The 21,775-nt window shown below is 41.5% G+C and overlaps 1 protein-coding gene across 1 annotated transcript; it reads right to left on the bottom strand.

Annotated features, from left to right (window-relative positions):
* Positions 1-1,115: 1,115 nt before the first annotated feature.
* On the bottom strand, positions 1,116-21,676 carry atp2a3 (ATPase sarcoplasmic/endoplasmic reticulum Ca2+ transporting 3). Its single transcript, XM_037270636.1, is given in 22 exon segments — positions 1,116-3,059; positions 3,264-3,381; positions 3,455-3,572; positions 3,819-3,952; positions 4,018-4,103; positions 4,216-4,418; positions 4,483-4,703; positions 4,838-5,173; positions 5,402-5,620; positions 5,720-5,836; positions 6,067-6,198; positions 7,132-7,234; positions 7,336-7,424; positions 9,200-9,664; positions 10,190-10,275; positions 10,429-10,509; positions 13,061-13,199; positions 13,289-13,393; positions 15,776-15,858; positions 16,068-16,085; positions 21,289-21,314; positions 21,316-21,676. Coding segments are annotated over 22 exon segments (3,012 nt in total). The 5' UTR covers positions 21,405-21,676; the 3' UTR covers positions 1,116-3,015.
* Between the last annotated feature and the right edge of the window lie 99 nt (positions 21,677-21,775).

Below are 21,775 nucleotides of genomic sequence, written 5' to 3'. Positions count from 1 at the left end.
TTTCATTTCTCAAACCAGCTCAATTTATTTGATTTTGTTACTATGACAACAATGTATTTTTTCACTCTCCAAAAAAAAAAAAAGAGAGCTACCATTCATTGTGTTTGCATGTTTAACTTGTAACTGCACGCATTTCTTTTTGTACAATGAGTGTTTTTGCAGCGTCATTGCCGCAGTATTGCAGTATTGACTTGATGGCCTTGTTTAACGGCCTATCATGAAACACTGGCGAGGCAGCAGATTCATTTCATCGCCTTATCATGTGCGCGTGTGTGCGTGTGACCTTTCCGTTTGTTTATTGTCGCGGCAAGATCCATCATCAATCTCTGGCAGTCTTGAATGTGTGTGACTGGGGGAACTCGAATTCATCACTCAGGGTGTTTATTTCAAACTGGCTTTTTTGGAGCTCCTATTCTTTCCATTTGTGCACCAGCGAGCCCCCCCCTCCTCAAGAAGATGTGATAATCGTTTGTCTCACACATAAGCATCACTTTTCGATCCTGAGCACGACTAGAATAGAGAAGCTCTGGTCTTCATCCCACAATAAATTTCTTATGACGCTGCCAAATTGATTCTTGGGGCAAATACCTCGCAGGTGGTGTAACATTGCCCCTTGCTGGTCGTATGGATCCAGTGCATATTTAGATGGACCGCAAATGAAGTGCAAGAACCTAATCAAGCGCGATATCAAAGCAGTAATACAATTTCTGCTCAACAAAGAAAACAATTAGCCAAGCTGTAATATAATATTTGAAAACTCATTCAATCCCAAAGACTTACCGTATTTTCCGCACTATAAGGCGCACCTAAAAACTTCCAATTTTCTCAAAAGCCGCCTTATAATCAGGTGCGCCTTGTATATGGACCAATATTGAGGCACTACAGCAGGCGTGTCCAAAGTCCGGCCCGTGGGCCAAATGTATATATCTTATATATGGACAAAGTTTTAAAATGGCCATTCATTGAAAGTGCGCCTTATAATCCGGTGCCCCTTATAGTGCGGAAAATACGGTATTTCCAAGTTGAAAAATGCACACATTTTATTTGAGGAGCTTTGACAATAATTTTCTTGAACACGTAACCTGTAAAAGTAAAAACAAAACAGAAGCTCAGAATAAAGAAGATAAATAATGTTTATTTCCACATCTTTGTTATTTATAAAATTATGTGTCTACATTCAATATTAACAAGGCAATACAGACAATTTTCCATTTTTCAGGTGAAAGTCGGGCTCTAGAGACTTTTCTTTAAAAAATGTCAATCGTTCACTGCTTCCGATACTAACCACATCGCCCCCTGCTGTTAGAAAACAAGCTTATCCAAGATGCTGGGTGAGTCTAAATTCGGAGGACAGTCGAGTCTCTAGAGCCTGCGTCCATCCTACTAAGCCCTTCACTGTACAGCCGTAAAACATCACGAGCCAAGATCCACCACTATTTCTCGCTCAGTGTAAACCACAGTTCAGTTCACATAAATTTTTGACTGACCTCAAACTAGCAAACTGAAACGAACAGCATCATCATCAAGTTAGGTCATGATTCTCAAATGCTATCCATACCGTATTCTGTCACACATCAACCCCCGCAAGTAAATGTAAAAACCAAACGGAAATGACAAAAGAAACCTCTAGTCTACAAAAAAGTAAGAAGTGCCGAAAAGAGAAAAAAAACTTCATTAATATCCCCCCCAAATAATCTAGATGCTGTATAGCATACTGTATGGATTGTTATTATTACAGTAACATGATTCCATGCAATCATATATTCATCTTCTGTACAGAAATGAGGAGTCAGTAGTTGAGAAGCATGGAAAGACCTCCATCGAGACTTTCGCTTTTTCTTGTTGAAAACTTGACGCTATTTTTTTTTTTTTAACAGATGTAAAAATTCATTGGGAACACTTTCCCCGTCCTTGACATTTTTTTTTTTCCAGGTACTATTCGGCAATTGGGCCAAAGATGTTTAAAAAAAAAAAAAAAAGACACGCAATCACCTGGACCCGAAATGAAATTAATAATTAAGAGCTAAAAGACACAATGTTAACCCCACGTGCTCGTTCAGTCAAACACATTATTTAATTAGATCAATTGCTAAAAGACCGAGAACAAGCGAAAGAGCAGTGTGCACAAAAAGCTTCTTAGACACCCTCACGACCAACACCTCACTTTTGGGGTGCACACTAAAGGTTGCGGCGAGTAAAAAAAACAAAAACCCACAATTAGAGTGCTGGCAAGACATTCATTTTCACCACTTGCTCAAAGTGGAGGTGCGGTGGGGCTGGCTCTATAAGGCATGGCGTGAGTCAATCATTATTTCGAGCAGTCCACTTGCCATTCTTTAACTTATATTGTTGGACTCTGTAACATCTACCAGCTTGTAGTATAAATAAAATAAAAAGTTTATATACACCACTTGCAAAAAAACTACAGTGTGCTATTTTTAAGATGGGCCCGCCAATAAAGCAGTGAAGCTATTCACACCTTCAGCTGGATCATCTCAGTGCTAAAGACAAATGGCGTCAGATCTCTGCAAAATTTTGGTAATGATTGCAATGATGAAGAATGACAAGGAAGCTTTACTGTGATGATCATTACTGCTAGATAGAAAAGAGATTTGCAGAAGCTTGGGCAGTACCACCAGATTATTGTGGACACACAAACACGCACGGTTCTGCCCACGAGCCACATTTTTCCCACCAATCAGCAATCGCCCATCCATCCCTGTGCTCATTTAGGCTTCTCTAACACCCACCCTGCCTTGTCCAGCGAAGGCACCGCAAAGTTTGCACTGTACTGAACTAAAAAAAAAAAAAAATGGCAGACATTTCAAACCGTTTTGTGCATTCACTCACATTTAAGCCAAAAGCTCGCAGCTGCCTTCTTTTTCTCGCACGTCGGTTCTCAGGCACGCATGCCACTTAAATGTGTCGTGGTGGTTCAACCGACACGCAGGAGTGGGGAATGATGAAAAATAGAAGAAGAGAGGCCTGTGTCGAAGCGTGTTTGAGGGAGACGACTTAATCCTTCTGCCATCTCCTCCGGTACTTGGTCTCTTCATCACCTGCCAGAGCGAGGGAAAAAATATTTCAAGTCAGATAGCAGACTACTTTCGTTCTATTAAAGCGTGAAGAGGTACCTTAGCATAAAAGGGAAGATAAGAATTTAGGCTGCATTAGAAATGCGGAAGAGGAAAAACACAGAAAAGTCAATTTGAACATCCTCACCAAACCATCAAACACATTCAATGAGAAAACTTTGGACTTACCTTCAAGATAATGTCTGGATATAAATTTTAGTGCCTCATCCAGGAGGATGACAGGGATTGAAATTTTCAGGACCACCATCCACTGAGACCAACAGAGAGGGGTCACCTGGAAGATCAGCTGAATAAAAGCAACAGAAGAATTAGAAATAATTCGAATTTTTATAATGATCTACAATAGTTGTAAAACTTACTGGCATTGGCTCGACATAAAGGATTAAGAAGTGGAGGGAGAGAGAAAGGACAATGGCTCCCAGTAACCAAATATTGACCCAAGGAGGCATTCTGAGGAGGGACTGGTTCTCAGACAAACTGTCGGTCGGGGGAGAATGTTACATTAGAACACGTGGACAAATGACATCAATTTGGTAACTTATGATGTGTCGTATATTTTCTATGGAGACTAGCAAAAACAAAAGAGCCTTCACACTCGGTTTTTATGAACTTCCTCATTTGACTTCCCTAACCCAGTCATTTTCTGGGTGTGTTGTTCTGGTATGAAAATCATGCGGCGGGCGGATACGGAATGTGTGACATTTAAGGGTGACCATGATTGACCTGTTGAGCGCGTTGAACATCTCGATGGTAACCAGCACGGACAGCGCCATGGTGGTGGGGTAGCGGGATTCAAAGACCTCACAATCGATTCCGTGAAACACGGGGTTGTCCTCGGTGCACTGCATGAAGTGTCGCTGTGGAAACCGATAAGCTCAAGACGTTGCATTGGAAAAAAAAATAATAATAATTTGCAACTCACCAGCTGATAAAAAGTCACTTGTGGCCCTTCTTCATCAAATAGGTACCACCACGTGGCGGCGCTCACTGTCCCGAAACCTACGTAGCCTTAGAAATACAAAACATGAATTCACAACACTTGTCACAAGTAGATTTTTCAAAATTTGGAATTTTGGTTGACTTCTTAAATTGTGAAAGAAAATGCAAGCAATTCAAGTACCTCCAATGGCCAAGTAGCGGAAGAAAAGCCATCTTGAGATGAGAGGTTCTTTGGCATTACGAGGAGGTTTGTTCATGATGTCCAGGTCGGGAGGGTTGAAACCCAAGGCGGTGGCGGGCAGACCATCAGTCACCAGATTGACCCACAACAACTGGACTGGTATCAGAGCCTCGGGGAGACCCAGAATGGCTGTCAGGAAGATGCTGAAGAACAGACAAACATGATAAGAATGAAACTGACCGAGGGTTCTCGGAGCGTCTCCCTCACCATACGACTTCGCCCACGTTGGAGGAGATAAGGTATCGGATGAACTGCTTCATGTTGTTGTAGATGGCTCTGCCCTCCTCCACGGCAGACACGATGGTGGAGAAGTTATCGTCAGAAAGTACCATCTCCGAGGCCGATTTGGCCACGGCTGTGCCCGAGCCCATTGCGATGCCAATTTCTGCTTTCTTCAGGGCGGGAGCGTCATTCACACCATCTCCAGTCTGGGATGACAAATATTGTTGCTCATTGAAGTTGTGCTACATCATACCATATTTAAATTATCTGACGATATTTAGCTACACGAGAAAATATGTGGACAACCAGAATGTGATACATTTTTCTTCATGGTCCTCACCATGGCAGTGATCTCCTCAAAGGACTGCAGGTATGCGACAATTTTGGACTTGTGAGCCGGCTCCACGCGTGCGAAACATCGTGCCCGTTTCACAGCCTCTTTCTGGGCTTCCGGCGATAGATCATCAAACTCGCGGCCGGTGTAGGCCTTTCCCGTCACCTCTTCGTTCTCGCCGAAGATGCCGATGCGCCTGCAGATGGCCACCGCTGTGCCCTTGTTGTCCCCCGTGATCATGATCACACGAATACCTGCCTCGTTGCAGAGTTTGATGGAGCCTATGACTTCGTTCCTCGGGGGGTCCAGCATGCCCACACAGCCGATGAACGTGAGGCTCAACTAAATGGAAACAGCAAAAACAAATATAATAATACAGCAGTAGTTTGAAGATGTGATGACTGCACTGGGAGGCAGATTGAATTTTTTTATTCATTATTTATTCATCCATCCATTTATTTATTTATTCAATGTTAGCTTATTTTATTTATATTATTTTTACTATTATTATTATTATTATCGATTTATTTTAAATGTTTTATTTAACTGATGTTTTGTCTGGTTTCCTACCTCATAGTCCACAAACTTGCTGGAATTCTCCAAGTCCATGTCCTCTTTGCGTGGTGGAACATCACGGGTGGCCAGAGCCAGACAGCGTAGGGTGTCCCTCCCCGATCCCCAGTCCCGGACCTTGGACATGAGCTGGTCACGCAAGTCCGGTGTCAGCGCCACCTTGCCAGTTCCCAGCCGCATGTACTGACATCGATCAATGACGCTTTCCGGGGCGCCCTGTTGAAAAAGACTACAATTGACTATACAGGCAAAAGGAGACATTAGAAAATGACAGAAAGGAAAAGAAAATTCTGGAATCGTATGATTGTTCCGTGCCTTGACGAACATCTTGCTCTGAGAACCCGGCTTGACTGGCGTGCAGTAAACTGACATGGACTTTCGGTCTCGAGAGAACTCCAATGTGAAGTCCTTCTTCATCAGTTGCCTGATCACCTGAAGGAGCAACCATGGAACAAAAAAAAAAAAAAAAAGACTATCAAGGATAGTGAGAGCAGGCAAATTCATATTAACCTCAGATACGGAGAGAAATTTAGCAATTTAAAAAAAAATGTAGCTTGTAGTTTCCATCAGACCTGCTTCTACCACTAGATGTCCTTCTTGGTCAAACTCTACTCCAGAATCATGATTATGATGAGACATCCATAAATTGTCACCAAGCTCACCGAGTTGCAGGCCCCAGCACGTTCCACCTTGCTGAGTCCGGAAAGGTCCGTTTTGAAGACGTTCATTTTCTCCACCAAGGTGGTAAGAGCAGTCTCTGTGGCTTCCCCCACTTTCTCGTACACTCCTTTGGCCTGGGAGAATAAAAAAAAAAAGACATGCATGGAGAGGAGAAGCAGAATAGTCAGTAAGGGGAAAATATGAAACACAAATCACCTTTCATATTTGTTTTGTAAATTGTAAAAGCCTCCGTAAAAGGGATGAGAAGTATTAGACTAAACTCAGTGGGCTCTTTTTTTGGTGACCAGTGCAAGTCTGGCACAAGATGTGGTGGAAACCTGCGCAGGGGTGGGCGGGGCTAGTTTTGATATTTTCACAAATGAAATAGCATGGCGCAGTTTGAAAAAGGCACTTTGCGTCGTTGTGGGTGTGAGCACAGCCTACTTGAGTTGCCACCAATGGCACAGTCATTGAAATGCTGCAGCATGGAGTTGCTAAAAAAAAAAAAAACATTTCTTTGGTCACAGTGACCTTCGTTCTGTCATCCCTCTAAATTACAAGGGGTACTCATTTGCTTTGTTGTCAAAACATTCCGTCAAGGACAATATTCAGATCTGCTGGATAGCCACATCGCCGCGGAGTCTTTAAAAGGTGCTAAAAAGCGAAGTCGGGGAGAGGACGCGCTGTTGGCCAATCATTTATTTGTGTGTGACAGCACAAAGCAATAAAACTCCTCATCCCCCTGCGGTGCTCAGCTGCTCCTCTTTTCGGCTCAGCCCAAAAAAATATGAAAGCTTTGATGGCAAAAAAAAAAAACATCCGGATCAGTCGGGCTGCAGATGATACATGCAATTGAAGTTGTGTTATCCCCGGCCTCTCTCTTCACTGTGGTTACCAAGATACCGGGGTGATGACAAAAAGGTGAGAAAAGCAATTTAAGTATCTTTGAGCAAGATAAAATTAGCTCTTCAACAAAAATGAAACAAAACTACACATTGTTATGCGTGTGTGTTGCTTTTACTAGTTGTATGGCAACAGAAGTATATTTAGAATGCGTCTTTAATGACCTCATTGTAGTCCAATGAGGAGTCATTGCACATGGAACACACGGTGGCCAACTCCAAGAGTCCATCATAGTCTCCACACTGGACTGCCCGCTCTCCTTTCAGTCTGGAAGGAGGAAAACACACCATCGTTGACGCACAATTGGAAAACATCAGGCAATATTCATGCATATATAAATAAGTTGACATTCATGATATGAAACTCACATTTGACCTTCAGGTGCATATGTGGATCCTGTTATCGAGAACTCGTGCAAGGTGCAGCTTGAATTCTGCAATTTGTCCACCACAAACATCTGGGGGGGGGGCAAAAGTAATTAGCTGTGCAGTTCTTGCAACGTGCTGCTTCTGTTATTAGCCGAGATTAGTTGACATAAATATTTAAATAGCTTTGCATGGTAGATGGACACTAAATTGACTTTATAGCAAACCTTTGTCTCAGTGGAACATTAATTAGCATGTGGAAATACACTTTTTTGAATAATAATACAAAATATTTATAATAATAATTTTAATAATTTTAAATGACATTTTCCAAATAAGGAATCATTTTTGAATAATAATAAAAAATAATTTATAATAATAATTTAAATAATTTTAAATGACATTTCCAAATTTTCCAAATATAACAAAGTTATATAATGATGTATATTAAATATTGTATCATTTTATTTTCTGGCTGTTAAATTGCATTTTAGTGGAAAATTAAAAAGGGGAAAACATTTGTATACATTTATCCAAAGAGGGAAAATTCACAGAGCTGACAGTGTCTCCGAGTTTTACGACTTGTTTGAAATGTTACCGCAATATTTCAATTGGTCGGAGAAGCTGGGTCGAACTGACAGTGTCGAGACGCAAATGTTATGAGCAACTACTTTGTTGCACCTTAGCCAACTAAAAGCTGCAGACATGCTTTGGATGTTTCTCAATGTTCCAAAAGTTCATAAGGCCCAATTCCATAACTCTCAGTGATTTCCACAAGAGTACAGACAAAGCAGCCAGTGAGAAATAGAATAAGATTGTTCCTCTTTTTCCTCCCTATCTGATCTACTGCGGTCTCCACGGTAACAAGGCGGCACATTGTGACCCATGTGACTCAATAGCAAGATTGGATTCATCTACTCAATGCGGGAGTACACACTATTTGTGTGTGTGTATGAAATGATTCAGACCACAGTTGCAGTCAAAATCATATATGAAATATTGTGCTCCCTATTAGGGAGTAAGAAGGGCCTTTCGGTGGATGCAGGTCAATATTTGCTAACGTCAGCTGGGCTAAGTTTTCCTGTGCCTGGGAGGGTTTAAAGGTTTGCGGTGAGGTCACTCCTACACATCCGCCAAGTTTGAGGGAACTCCCTGCAGCTACAAATTAAACACACACACACACACTGCGCGTCAGCTTGTGGTGAGGAGCGTATGCAACATGAAAAATATTTCGCCGATGGCCTATGGTGGGTTTAAACGCAATAAGAATAATATCATTTGTGAATAACTAAAGCCAAAACCTTTATGAAGCTTTTTGAAACTCTACATCAGGGGTGTCAAACTCATTTTTTTCGCGGGCCGCATTGTAGTCATAGCTTCTTTCTGAGGGCCATTATGACTGTCAAACCAAATAAATGTATGAGCACCTCATATTATATACAGTAAAAGCTACAAAACAAACGGACAAATAACTCGTTTTCAAATCAGACGAGAAAAAACTGGTCAAATATTATTAAAAGATATTAAATGTGAAGACAATTTGCAATTCTAGTATTGACACACAAATTTGATGCACAATTTGTCTTCGCGGGTCACATAAAATGATGTGGCGGGCCCTATCTGGCCCCCGGGCCTTGAGTTTGACACCTGTGCGGCACAATGAAGAGATTTAATGTCAAAACGAATGTAAATGCCACAAAGCATTTTTCATTTTCATTGAGATAAATGAAGATAAAACCCAGAAGAAAAACAAGATGAAGAAATTCTGGTCACTGGTTTGAATGATTCATAAGAGTGTGAAAATGACTTTCGCTCCTGGTGTCAAATCCCAAAGCAGATTTGGCGTGGAATAGGAATTGCCACTTACTCTACAGACAGACATTTGATTGGTGGTGAGGGTCCCCGTCTTGTCCGAGCAGATAACGGAGGTGCAGCCCAGGGTCTCCACCGAGGGCAGACTCCTCACAATGGCGTTCTTCTTGGCCATGCGGCGGGTCCCGAGGGCCAGGCAGGTGGTGATGACGGCAGGCAGGCCTTCGGGGATGGCGGCCACGGCCAAAGCCACGGCTATCTTAAAGTAATAGATAGCTCCCCGCATCCAGGAGCCGCCGTGGACCGGGTCCCCGAAGTGGCCGATATTGATCACCCACACAGCCACGCAGATGAGTGAGATGACCTTCGAGAGCTGCTCGCCAAATTCATCCAACTTCTGCTGCAGCGGCGTCTTGTCCTGTTCGGTCGACGCCATCTGATTGCGGATTTTGCCGATTTCCGTGGCGACGCCGGTCGCCACGACGACACCTATGGCCCGACCGGCAGCGATGTTGGTGCCCTGCGGAAAATGTGATCAATGTGGGTGGAAGGTTCTTTTTTTTTTTCCCGTTTTAATAAATCTGTCAGTCAGAAAATTTACATTGACTCATAATCTTTTTTTATGCAAGACAAACATGCTTATTTTGTGGTATTTGGCATTATTTGGATGGAATATTGGCTTATTCACGTTACTTCCATGCAGGCATGGCTTTAATAAGCGTTTTGAAATTAAGTCCAATTTCTTGCTAGCGGAAAACCATCCGCTGAGCTACACATACAAGCGTCAGATTCACCACAGACATGTTGGAAATGGCACTTTTTTTCCGCTCCGAGTGGATTTGTACCTGCCAAGTCTTTATCCTACTTGAAGTGCAATTAGCTTATCACTTATTAGACAAGTAGCAATTTTGATTGGCTGAGAATGCCAGAGCAGCTCATTGTTGACAAATTCAGATCAGTAGTTTCAATTTCGAATCATAAAACAGATTTCAAAGTGGGCTCAGAGTATCATTTCTAATGTGAATAATTTAAAGGTTGGACTCACCGAAAACAACATGTTCTTCTTGTCTTGATTGACAGCTCTCGGGTCAGGAACCGGGTCAGTGTGTTTGATGATGGACACAGACTCCCCTGAAGGAAGGAGAAAAAAAATGCACAGAATACATTAATATTTCAACTCAAATAATGAATGAAATAACTAGATATCCTAGAAGGAGTTCAAATAACCAAAATGAAATTAAAACAATAGCAGAAAAAATTGGATTGAGGGACTGTCGAGCGTACCTGTGAGGATGGATTGATCCACTCTCAACGTGGTGGACGTGATGGAGGTCAATCTGATGTCGGCTGGAACTTTGTCACCAACTGAAATGACAAAATGCAAACATTTTATGCGGCAGATGATACAAAAGTAAAAAAGACGATGATACTTCCAAACACTCAGACACTTGTTAATGACGGACATTATTACAAAGCATCTCCAGTGCGTTTATCACAACATTGACTTGATTGAGCCATTTGAAAATGCGTCTCGGTGGGGTAAACAAAGAAGGCGAGCGACTCTTTCCGCCTCTCTATGTAGCACCTACGGGAGATGCAGACAGGGTGTCGGGTGCAATGTGGGTTGTGTTTGTGTGGGAGACGGCTGCAGGCTTCAAGTTGGCCCAGGCCGAAGAACGCCTACCTTCAGATTCCCTCCGCTCCATCGGACTATACTGAATAAAATATAGGATTTACAAACACAACAAGTCGAGTAGATGTCACAGAATGTATTATTCTTTTACATGACCGTGCCGATATGGACTATTCAGTCATTCAATAAAAATGATCCTCGCAGATTTTGTATTGCGTCAATCGGATTATTCAGTACTAAATTGAGAGTGTCTTTTCAAAACAAAGTACAAATTGGCCTACCGTACTGTAAGGCGCACCGGACTATAAGGCGCACCTTCAATGAATGGCCCATTGTAAAACTTTGTCCTTATATAAGGCGCACCGGACTATAAGGCGCACCATTAATGCATCATGTCAGATTTTTAATCCAAATCAAATCATTCTCCATTTTATCATTTTTATTTCAACTTCAGATGCAACAAATTACTTTATAATCACAAAATAATGATCCATAGTCTTTTTGATTCATGATTCATAGTCTTCAGCGGGCCACTTATGATTGATTTCATGACGCAACGCTTCGGGCCAGTTTAAATTTAGGAATTTGGTCCATATATAAGGCACACCAGACTGTCAGCTTTTGAGAACATTTTAGGTTTTTAGGTGCGCCTTATAGTCCGGAAAATACTGTAGTTGAGTTTGCCGTCTGCTTTTTGACACAACCAGGACAGTCAGAATCTCACCCTTGCATAATGAATTGGCAGCGTAAATGCCACTTGGTTTCCATCTCTTGGGGTCTTCTGTGAGCCCTCACACAGTTACTCCATTAAAAACCTCAAGGAAAATTCCAGTGGAGGCGCAAAACGCAAGTGTGTCATAACGGCGTGGAACCTACAAGTACACTGCAGGGGTGGAACCTTATGTAAATATATCCATTATATTTTCTCTCCTCTTTTGTGGTTTTTCTCCAAAGACCTCCATACAGTTTATTTTACCCTCCTCACATTAAATTCCAGTGGAACCACCGCCGGGTAATCTGAGGTAGAGGAAAAGCCTGGCCTGGGAGTTCAATCATGTTAAAGGAGGATACCGATTTTGTTTTTTTTCTTTTGCTGCCATGTACCCAGCAATGTTTTTGTTGGAGGGCTTTGGCATGAGACTTCTGGCCAGAATAAAGTGCGAAACCACCAATGTGGGATAACACTGTAATCCAAAACAGCACACGTAGAAATGACACAGACATGATGAGCAAAAAGAGAACATGACTTGTTGTCATGACGATGACTATGAAGGTGGGAATTCAACAGAGTACTTTTGATGCTTTACGACCTGCGTGAGCTTGTCTGTGGGTCTTGTTGACGACACACGTGTGAAGAAACACACCGGCTGCAACAAGCCCAAATTCCAAAGTATTATCGCTTACTTAATCATAAACAAGAAGCGAAACGTGGATTCCTGTTTTGTTTTTTTGTTTTAATTTTCACGTAAACTAGAAGGATGTACGAATTGTGACGAACTAATCAAGTGGAGCCGTTTTACACCTATCTCATATTATGTGTTTTTTATGCCAAATATTATTCTGGGTTAGGAATATCCTCATTCAAATTTAATAATGAACTACAGATTTCTTTCCATAACAGAATAACGGCCTTACTGACGTTGATGAATCATGAGGAAAAATTTATTTATGTTTGCCTAACAGCAGTTTTTCATGACCCCCGCATGACCTCTGTTCCTTCTATTTAATATACATTGAGTGATCATCCTTATGCTTTATTCAAAATATATTGATTCATCTAAAATCCATTTTCATAGACAACAGCCAGTTATGGACTTAATAGTTGGAGGTCATGCATATTAAATCCAGCATGGACCCCAGAATGACAACAAGACTATTTTTAGGCAGGGCTGCCCACACACGGGTGACTTTATAGCGGGAGATGGATGAGTGTGTGCATCTATGTGTGTGTGTGTGTGTGTGTGTGAGTGTGTAGTATGAGTAAAGACCTGACAAATATCCAGGTGGTGAGACTGAGAGTATGGAAAGCAAAGGGAAGTGGAAAGCTGTGGAAAGTTAAACTGGACCTTAAACACAAGTGAAGACCACAAGCACTTACACAGAACCACACACACACATTCAAACCGTAATACCAGCACCTGCAAATACGGGGGAAAGACTGTTATGTAATGGTGTTGTGTGATATTCCTACGATATTTCCAGACTCATGAATGCTACATGTTTCTGTGCAAGCTGCTAAAAGCAAAAGCTGAATCTCAGAAAAGAATAAATGAGTTGGCTTACCCGCCACCTCCACGATGTCACCCGGAACGATGTCCCTGGCTTTGATTCTCTGCACCGCCTTCCGGTTCATGCGGTACACTTTGCCCATCTCGGGTTCGTACTCCTTAAGCGCCTCGATGGCATTCTCGGCGTTTCGTTCCTGTTGAGAGAGAGAGATGAGTCAGGTCATGCAACGTAATGAACGAATACAGAAGCATGATTTTGAATTTCTTCATTGTGAGATCTCACCTGCCAGACACCAATGACGGCGTTAGCGATGAGGATGAGGAGGATGACAACAGGTTCGACAAAGGCGGTGGCTGACTCCTCTCCCTCTTCAAACAAAGCCAACACCTAGACAAACACACAACTTCTTCATCACACAAATGATACTTAAATACCGCAGAGGAAAAATTTCCTCATGGAGGACGGAATTAAAAATGTCATTTGTGTAGCACAGCTGTGCCTTCAATGAGACGTGATAATAAAATCTAACCTTGCTACTTCCCGGTCACATTTAATTAGAATCATATTAGATATATTTCTTTTATTGAATTGAATTGGCTGTCATGGTGCATCAAATGGGACATAACTGTTTTAAAAAAAACTTGGGTCTTTCTCCCTTGGAAACACTCAAAACAACATGCTGTCATTATTTCATCATCCAATCCTAATTTCAAATTCATATTTCCCATAGCCATTCATCCATTTTTCCACATGCCCCTTGGAAAATAAGGACGGTGCTAGCATCATAACTGGTTCATCACTGTTACGTGATATATTTAGCCCAGAGCGGTCAATGTAGTGGGTGAATTCAGAAGAGTTCCACTAACCCATTTGAATGGAAAGGGGAAAAAAAAGGCCACAGGCTTGTTTTCTAACAGTAAATAGAGTTAAAGTCTGCAAACATTTCAAATTGCAACATAGTGAGAACATGACAACGCTGCCTATTTCTAAAATCCATTATTTATTTCAACTACATGCCAAAACAAATTCAATAATGCAAAAAAGGAAAGTAGCAGTGTGTTGTTTGTTCATCTGGAAAGTATAACACAGACAGCTTGACTTGTTTCCTCGTTACTATTATATATATAATTTTTTTTTTTTAGTTGACAAGTTTAAATGTAATGTACTGCCATTGAAGCGAAGCAAAACGGTATGTAATAAGATCCAGGTTCAAAAATGCACAAAGCGCGTGACTATATATGGCCTTCAAGATGTTCAGAGAACTTAATCCATTCGCTATGATTGATTCTTGGACATATCCAAAAAAGGGTTGGCTTCCTCTCCACTCGTGTAACACGATCCTATTTTTAAAAGCTTGCTCCAAGTTATGAGAATTAACTCATGACGCGTGACAAAATGGAGAGCAGCTCATTGAGTCCGACGTCCCTGGTGCAATCAAGTTGCTTTAAAAGTCCTCGGTATGCCTCATTGGTAAACAATTACAAGCGGACGTCAAATTTGAGTGGAATCGTTCAGCCATTCATTTTACAACTCTGAAACTTGCTTGCAAAAAAAAAAAAACCTTGGCATTTTCTGCCTCATTAGACTATAATTACTGCAGCGCTTTAAACAGCCGATTGACTCAAACTCTCATTTGCCCTTCATCGTTATCCAAAAATATATATTTTTATATATTTTCTTCCGTTCCACTTAACTAAGAGCCCAAATATTAAGCAATAAATTGAGCGTTCTCTCATACAGATATTTTTTGGTGTGTTGCAAGTGATTTACTAAGAGTGCACTTTTTTATTTATTTATTTTTTAGTCAAGTCAAATTAATAAATGTTGGAGTGTTTTGCTCAAAGAATATTAGAGAACAAAAATAAAATAAAACAAAAAAAATTAGTCAATCTGCTCAAAATACAACGTAAACAGACGTTAAAAATTTATCAAATCAATTACACAATTTGTCTATTAAAATTGCCGATTGACTCAAACTCTCATTTGCCCTTCATCGTTGTCCAAAAATATTTTTGTGTAGTCTTCCGTTCCATTTAACTAGGAGCCCAAATATTAAGCAATAAATTGAGCGTTCTCTCATACAGATAGTTTTGGTGTGTTGCAAGTGATTTACTAAGAGTGCTCTCTTTGACTTTTTTATTTTATTTATATTTTTAGTCAAGTAAAATTAATAACTGTTGGAGTGTTTTGCTCAAAGAATATTAGAAAACAAAACTAAAAACTAAAAAAAATTGTCAATCTGCTTAAAATACAACGTAAACAGACATTAAAAAGTTATAAAATCAATTACACAATTTGTCTATTAAGATTGCTGAGGTAGAAAGTCAGGTTTAACATTGCCTTCAGCTCCGACATGTGCAAATAGTGGAAGCCAACATCTCAAAGCAGTCTGGGTGTGGAAGACGTTACAGCTCGTCTTAGCTCGCCGCATTTACAGAGTAAACTTCGTACTTGAGGCAAAACCCACGGCTGCACTCGGAGAGGGCAAATTGCATCATATACACTTTAATAGCCATTTTTTCCCCCCGTTTCAGAAATAGCAAGAGTCAATTTGTTCCAAAACACCAACGACTTGCAGTAATAGATGTATTCAAGATTCCAGCTAGCGTCACTCTTAGTAGGCTCGCTGCAGATGGATCCAAGTGGGCTCCCCTCACTAAAACTTTATCAACGCTGGATGAAAAAAAAACTTGTGTATGGATTTTCAATCCAAAATCCAATTGGAGTGTCATTATTTGAAAAAGCTCACGAGGCCGGAGCGTTACTTACAAAGGAGACGCAGGCGGCGAGAAGCAGGATCCTGACCAGAAGGTTTTCAAATTGCTCCATCACCAGTTCCCACAGGGACTTTCCTGCACACAATTAAACACACGAGTCAAAGTTGACTCAAGAGAGGAAAGAATGTGTAAGCAGAAAAAAAAAAATCACAATAATATTTTGTAGTGTATCCATCTGTATGAGCTTGGCAGTTCAGTTTATCCTCTGGTCTCCAGAAAAAAAAAAAATGGCTGCTCATGCAAGGGAGGAGGTTAGAAGCCTCATTGGAAAAATCAATATTTACCTTCTTCAGCAGGGAGCTCTGTAGATGTCACGTCACGATGGTTGTAGAGGAATTGAAGAGGTGGAGGCCGAGTGGAAGGGGAACAAAGAAAACAAACGCGAGTTAATATTGTCTTTCATGGCTCAAGTCAGCCATGTTACATTTAAGAAAGAAATGACGTCACCTAAAAAACCTGCTCAGTCAAGTCCAACACAAAGAAAATCATCCTGACTGCTGATGAATGGAGAAAAAGTTCAAATGTTGGGGAAAAAGAAGCCACATGAAGATTGCGCTGACCCTAAAAGGTCCAGTGGAAATAAGCACCATGTTTCTCCAGCGTGTTTTGAGCAGACGTGGCTACACCATTATGAAACGTGACCATGTGGGGAATGGAGTTGGAAAGGGGGGAGAACCATGACGCTAAGCCTCCGCCGCCTTCCAAAAACAAAATTCTCCCAGTCACTCAGTTTGCACTCGACACGAGCGGAAAGAGAAACAACTTGAAGGGCCCCTGTAATTGGCCAAACTTATTTTATAGTTTGGGACTTCAATCTAAAAATTCCCCTCCCAACACACCCAACGGTGATTTTTGGCTTCTTTTCTGACGACAGACGAAAATTGCAACATCACAAATACGTCTTTCATTATTCTGCAATATGAAATGATTTATTCATAAATTTGCTGCAAAACTGATCGGTGATGCTGATCAGTCAGCTGACTAGTTCCCATCATCAACTTATCAGGATTTTATCACCCATCCGTCTTCACGGTCACAAGCGAGCAGGAGCCCATCCCATCTTTGTACGCTATCTTCTTCAACGATCCAATTTATTTCACACTCTGCACCTGATCTCGATTACTTCACCATCCGATGAACGGAGAGAGGAAAACAACTCGAGTTTGATTCAAACAGACGAGTGTGACCTCACCCACACGAGTCTCAAATAAACACTTTCCCCATGAAGTGTTCTGGGCATGTTCCGCCACAAGCAAAATCATGTCGGAGGGACTACGTCAGAAAAGCGACCTTGGAGATGAGTTCAGGTCCGGGCATTTGCTACCAGTGCAAAGCGGGATCATATAAATAGCTTGGGCATAATAGTGCTGAGTCACTGTGGTTAGCTCCCAACTTGCAGTCTTGTAAAGGCCTTGAGGTTTGATGGCTGATGTCAGCAGCAGTATGGAGAAGTGCTCTTTTCCACGCTTCACCGACCGACCCCCATTACTGTGCTTCCCTGCTTGTTTTGATGGCTGAGGCTCAAGTGCGGGAGACAAAAGACAGACTGACTAAAAGGACAAGACAGCGGGAGGAAGGACTGGAGGTGCAGGACGGGTTTCCCCGACTTCCCGCTGCAGAGGATTCCCTCACAGTCGGGGCTTGCCCGGTCACATTCCTGAATACTGACTTCACCTCGAGCCATGTTCCCACAACACCTCCTCCCTATGGCGGGCCCAGACAATGAATAAAAAAAGGCTGTCAACGCAGCAGAAAAAGCGTTCAATGCCAAGCAAAAGGGGAAACACTTCCTGCATGGAGACAGTTGCCAACAACAGCAGGGAGTTCCAGCGTTGGAAGGAAAAAAAGGGGAAACCTGACATGGTTCTTTCACCACTTTGCATTGTTTCACTCTCTTTGCGCATCCCTCGGCAGTCGGACATCTGCAGATGATGGCAGGACACGAGGTGAAAGAGGAGTGGAAATTTCCACTACCACTGTAAATATCAGCATTGCCAAAGCACACGATGCTAATCGGAAATTGTCAAATTAATTCATCGAAGACTCAGCTTTGAAAATATAGGCTTTGTTTTCTAACCCTTTATTCAATTGATGGTATAAAAAATGCACTAGCATGATTTTTTTTTGCCACTATATATATATAAAAAAAAAATAATAACCAAAGTATACCCCCAATGGTTGATGCAACCTGACACGTACTTTTATTGACTCTCATCTCAGCCTACAAATAATTTGCTGACTTGAATAATAAACAGCTTTTAAGTCAGCTCAACTTCAGGAAACCTTGGCAGAGTTTAGCCAATCAGCCGTGAGAATGTAAAAGAGGTCTATAAATATCATGACGGTAAACCCCTAATAGCTATTGCACGCTAATGTATGATAGCTTCCTTCATATATTTCCTCTTTTAATGACCCCAATTAAAAAAAAGCGCTTTAATACATTAAAAAAAAATCGAATTGTTGACAGTTTTACTCCCAACGCGGATATTGCGCAACGGCAAAATACAACTACATCTAGCCTCTGTGCAAATATCTTCCTTCAAGTGTTCTGTCCACATACTGGAGCTGAGCAGATCAAATGTCACCCAGCCACTTATCATTTCTAGGCAGCACAATGAAATGAGGAAATCTGCTTGTCACAATGAGGAACCTCAAACTGGATTATACACACAAATAAATGGATGCCAAAAAAACACACGTTCGTATCTTCTGTGGGAAATTCAACTTTTTCCTGCTGTCTATTCTGTTGTGTATGAAAAATCTATTTTCTATCTATTTTTATATTATGGCAGCAGGCTCCAACATATATGAAGGTTAATATTAAAATTATTTTATTCATGATGCTCCAGTGGAATGAAATTGTAGATTTTTTTTGAGACACTTATTAAACACTATATAACCTAAATGGAGGTTTTTTTAACTTCCCATAACTTTGTTCATGTTGTTATTCTTCACATCAGCGTTAAAATTTGGCATGATTTCTTTCAAATGTGTAAATCCTTCATCATTTGCGATCAACAGATTCACAAGTGACATGTATGAAGGAACCTGATGGCACACCGGAACCAGGAAGTGACTCAAAACCGGTGGCCTTGAATGACTTTTTATTTTCAGCCCACATCCAACGACAACTACACAATGCAGGATCTCGACTGGAAAATGGTCAGACAATCAAAGTGAAAGGCAAACAAATGCCTGATTGAGGAGAGCACTCAGGAGTGTGTTGGCGTGGTGGAGGAGGACGAGGAGGAGACAATGGAACATCTTTCGCAATGAGTGACACACAAAAAAAAAAAACGCTAACTGTGTATGCAGTACTGAGAAAAAAAATGCCTTTTTTTTTGCCTCCTACCTAAAAATAGGAGTCCTGTGAATTTGCAGGATGGGAAATCATTGAGTGTGTTACAGCAAAAACATTCTTTGAGCGCCCACACACAGGCACTGTGTGAATTTTTGCGATTAAGTGACTTATTGGAGGCCCGCTTGTGTTTTACTGCGAGTGAGATTCCTGCAGTGAATGGAGTGCGGCACGAGCCTATGAAGTCCAAAATAAAACGACCATATATGGACGACAAAATAAATGCGCTTTCAGGCATCATTAAACGAGCAAGGTCGACCCGATCAGTGGGGCCTGCATGCTAATTAAAGCTTTCACTATTCAGTGAAATGGGAATAAACAGAATAAACATGAGCGCCTCTGGTGAGTTCTGCTAATTAGTCTGGTCTGCACAAATACTAGCAACTGATTTTAAGCAACAGTTTTGTACTAAAGACTGGCGGCTGGTAGTTTTTAGTCAATCGTGAGACACAGCATAAAAAAATACATCCCAAAATTAGCCAATTAGGAACTCTGGATGGGTTACGTAAAGTTATCGATAAACCGACCCGAATTTAGTCACTCAATGGAAGTGACTCCTGACTTGTGCAGCTCATGTTCGATTCCTTTTTGTTTGCCCTCTTATGTCCACACCAAGGCAAACACTTGCGTTGAACATGCTAATGATTTTCTGGTAAGCGCCTCATCGTTTGTGCATGCTGATGTAGCCACTGCGAGACTTTTACAACACCTTGCAGTCGACTAGAACGTCGGCGCTTTCCGAGAAGAAAAGGAGAAACAGCTGTGCATCAACAAAACGTAAGACTTTGGCTCTAGCATAATAAAGTCAGGTCCAAAAAGGGAAACGGGTATCCCCTTGCACTAGCTATTATCTATGCACACTTAAACACACACACGCACGCACGCACAGGAAGTTCAGAGCTGAAAGCGAAACGCGATGTTATCTGTGGCGAGACGTTGCTTTTTCCATGAAGTCATTGCAGGCCCGGGTGTAAAGCGGCTGCGCGGCAAACAAGAGGCCAACTGTTTGACTTGTACAATATGGCGCTCGCGTGTACTCGGCAGCTTGGCCGCACATGCAAATGACAGGCTAAGAGGGAAAGGTGGGGCCGGGAACGTTCAACTCAGCCAGCTCCATGCTATATACATGTTTACAGTGCTAGAAGGTTGATACGAAATAAGAAAAAGGCCATTGGACAATAAAAGAGCTGATGGAGGTGTTGTCAATATATGTACGCAAAAAGAGAACTAGATATAATTCAGAGCTTGTTTTCCTTGGTGTTTCTGATGTGTAGTTAAAAAAAAAAAAAAAGGATAGTATTAAACAGTTATTTTGGTTTATTTGGTATTATTTAGCAACACAAGGATTGATCGTAATTCTTTTCCAAAGTAAAAGCAGGTGTTTGCAAATGTCTTATTGGCAATAAACACAAAAGATAAAATTAAAAGGAATCGATAAATCTAAATTATTACTTTTGAGAACCTGAAATCTGAAGATTTGGACAATCTTACTTAAAAAATGGCTCTAAATGATTCCTCAATTAAAAAATACAATTATTTGATCATTTATTTGCAAAAGATCTTCCTTCCTCCAATGAGCTCATTAAATCGAGATTCCACTTGTTTTTTTTAGCCATTTGTATTTTCCTGCTGGCAGGCTGCTGCCATTTGTTATTTGATCTTATCTTGTGACTTGAGCAGTAAAACACGAGTCTTTATTTGAGAAACAAGTGTGTAAAGTAAAAACAGGTTGATCAAGCTTTTGGGTTTTCATCAACATGTACTTCCTGCTGCCATGAATGACAAGCAGAGATGTGTACGCTGCTCCTGCTGCTGCTGATTTGTTTGACTTCAACATAAGGGAACTTGAAGGGACCAGAAGACTAATTAAAGGAATTAATTATTGTCATTCACCCTTTGAATTACAGCCTTGACACTTCCAATAATAGAGCATGCAAGTTCTTGTTTTGCATAGAAAGACCAATAATTAATCATAGAGGTCACATTTGTATATTGTACAATGAGAAAATCCTAATGCATGCATCTTTATGGTCATTTATGGTCAAACTCGCCTGTGCGCAATTACGCAATTAAAACGCCGCGTTAATTCTAATAATTAATGCACATAAATAAAAGGTGAAGGAAGGTAAAGAAGTCAAATGACTTACCGTTCGGCCCATATTTCTCCAATTGCCTTAACTTGCTCCTGAGTCAATCCGGTGTTTTCATTCACGCCGAAAAAGTCTAAAACTTCACTCGCTGGTTTCGTGTGCGCGTTTTCCATCTCGGCGGACACAATTTAGCGCTTAGATGAGGAGATGCATGGACTTGAACATCTACTCAGGCGCTTGTGTGGTGGTGAAGGAGGACGAGCGAGGTGCTGCTGCTGGAAGGATTTCCGCAGAAGCGTCTCCTTGTAGATCAACTTGGCCCACCTGAGGAAGAAGCGGCAATCCTGATCGTCGTGACGCACTCTGCTTCAAATGATCGCCTGAAGTGGACCTCATCTGCAAGTGAAGGTGTGCTACGCCGGCTGGTTGACGTGCACCGCCCGTCCGCCTCTCTCTCATGTGTTGTCCACTCCCTCCTGCGCTCCTATTGGCTGCGCATACCTGTACGCACGCACGGCGGCTGCAGGGACTTCCTCCCGACGCA

Source organism: Syngnathus acus, chromosome 14 (assembly GCF_901709675.1).
Source record: "Syngnathus acus chromosome 14, fSynAcu1.2, whole genome shotgun sequence".
NCBI lineage: Eukaryota > Metazoa > Chordata > Actinopteri > Syngnathiformes > Syngnathidae > Syngnathus > Syngnathus acus.
The sequence above is the reverse complement of the archived record's forward strand: the minus strand, read 5'-3'. Positions and strand labels throughout refer to the sequence as shown.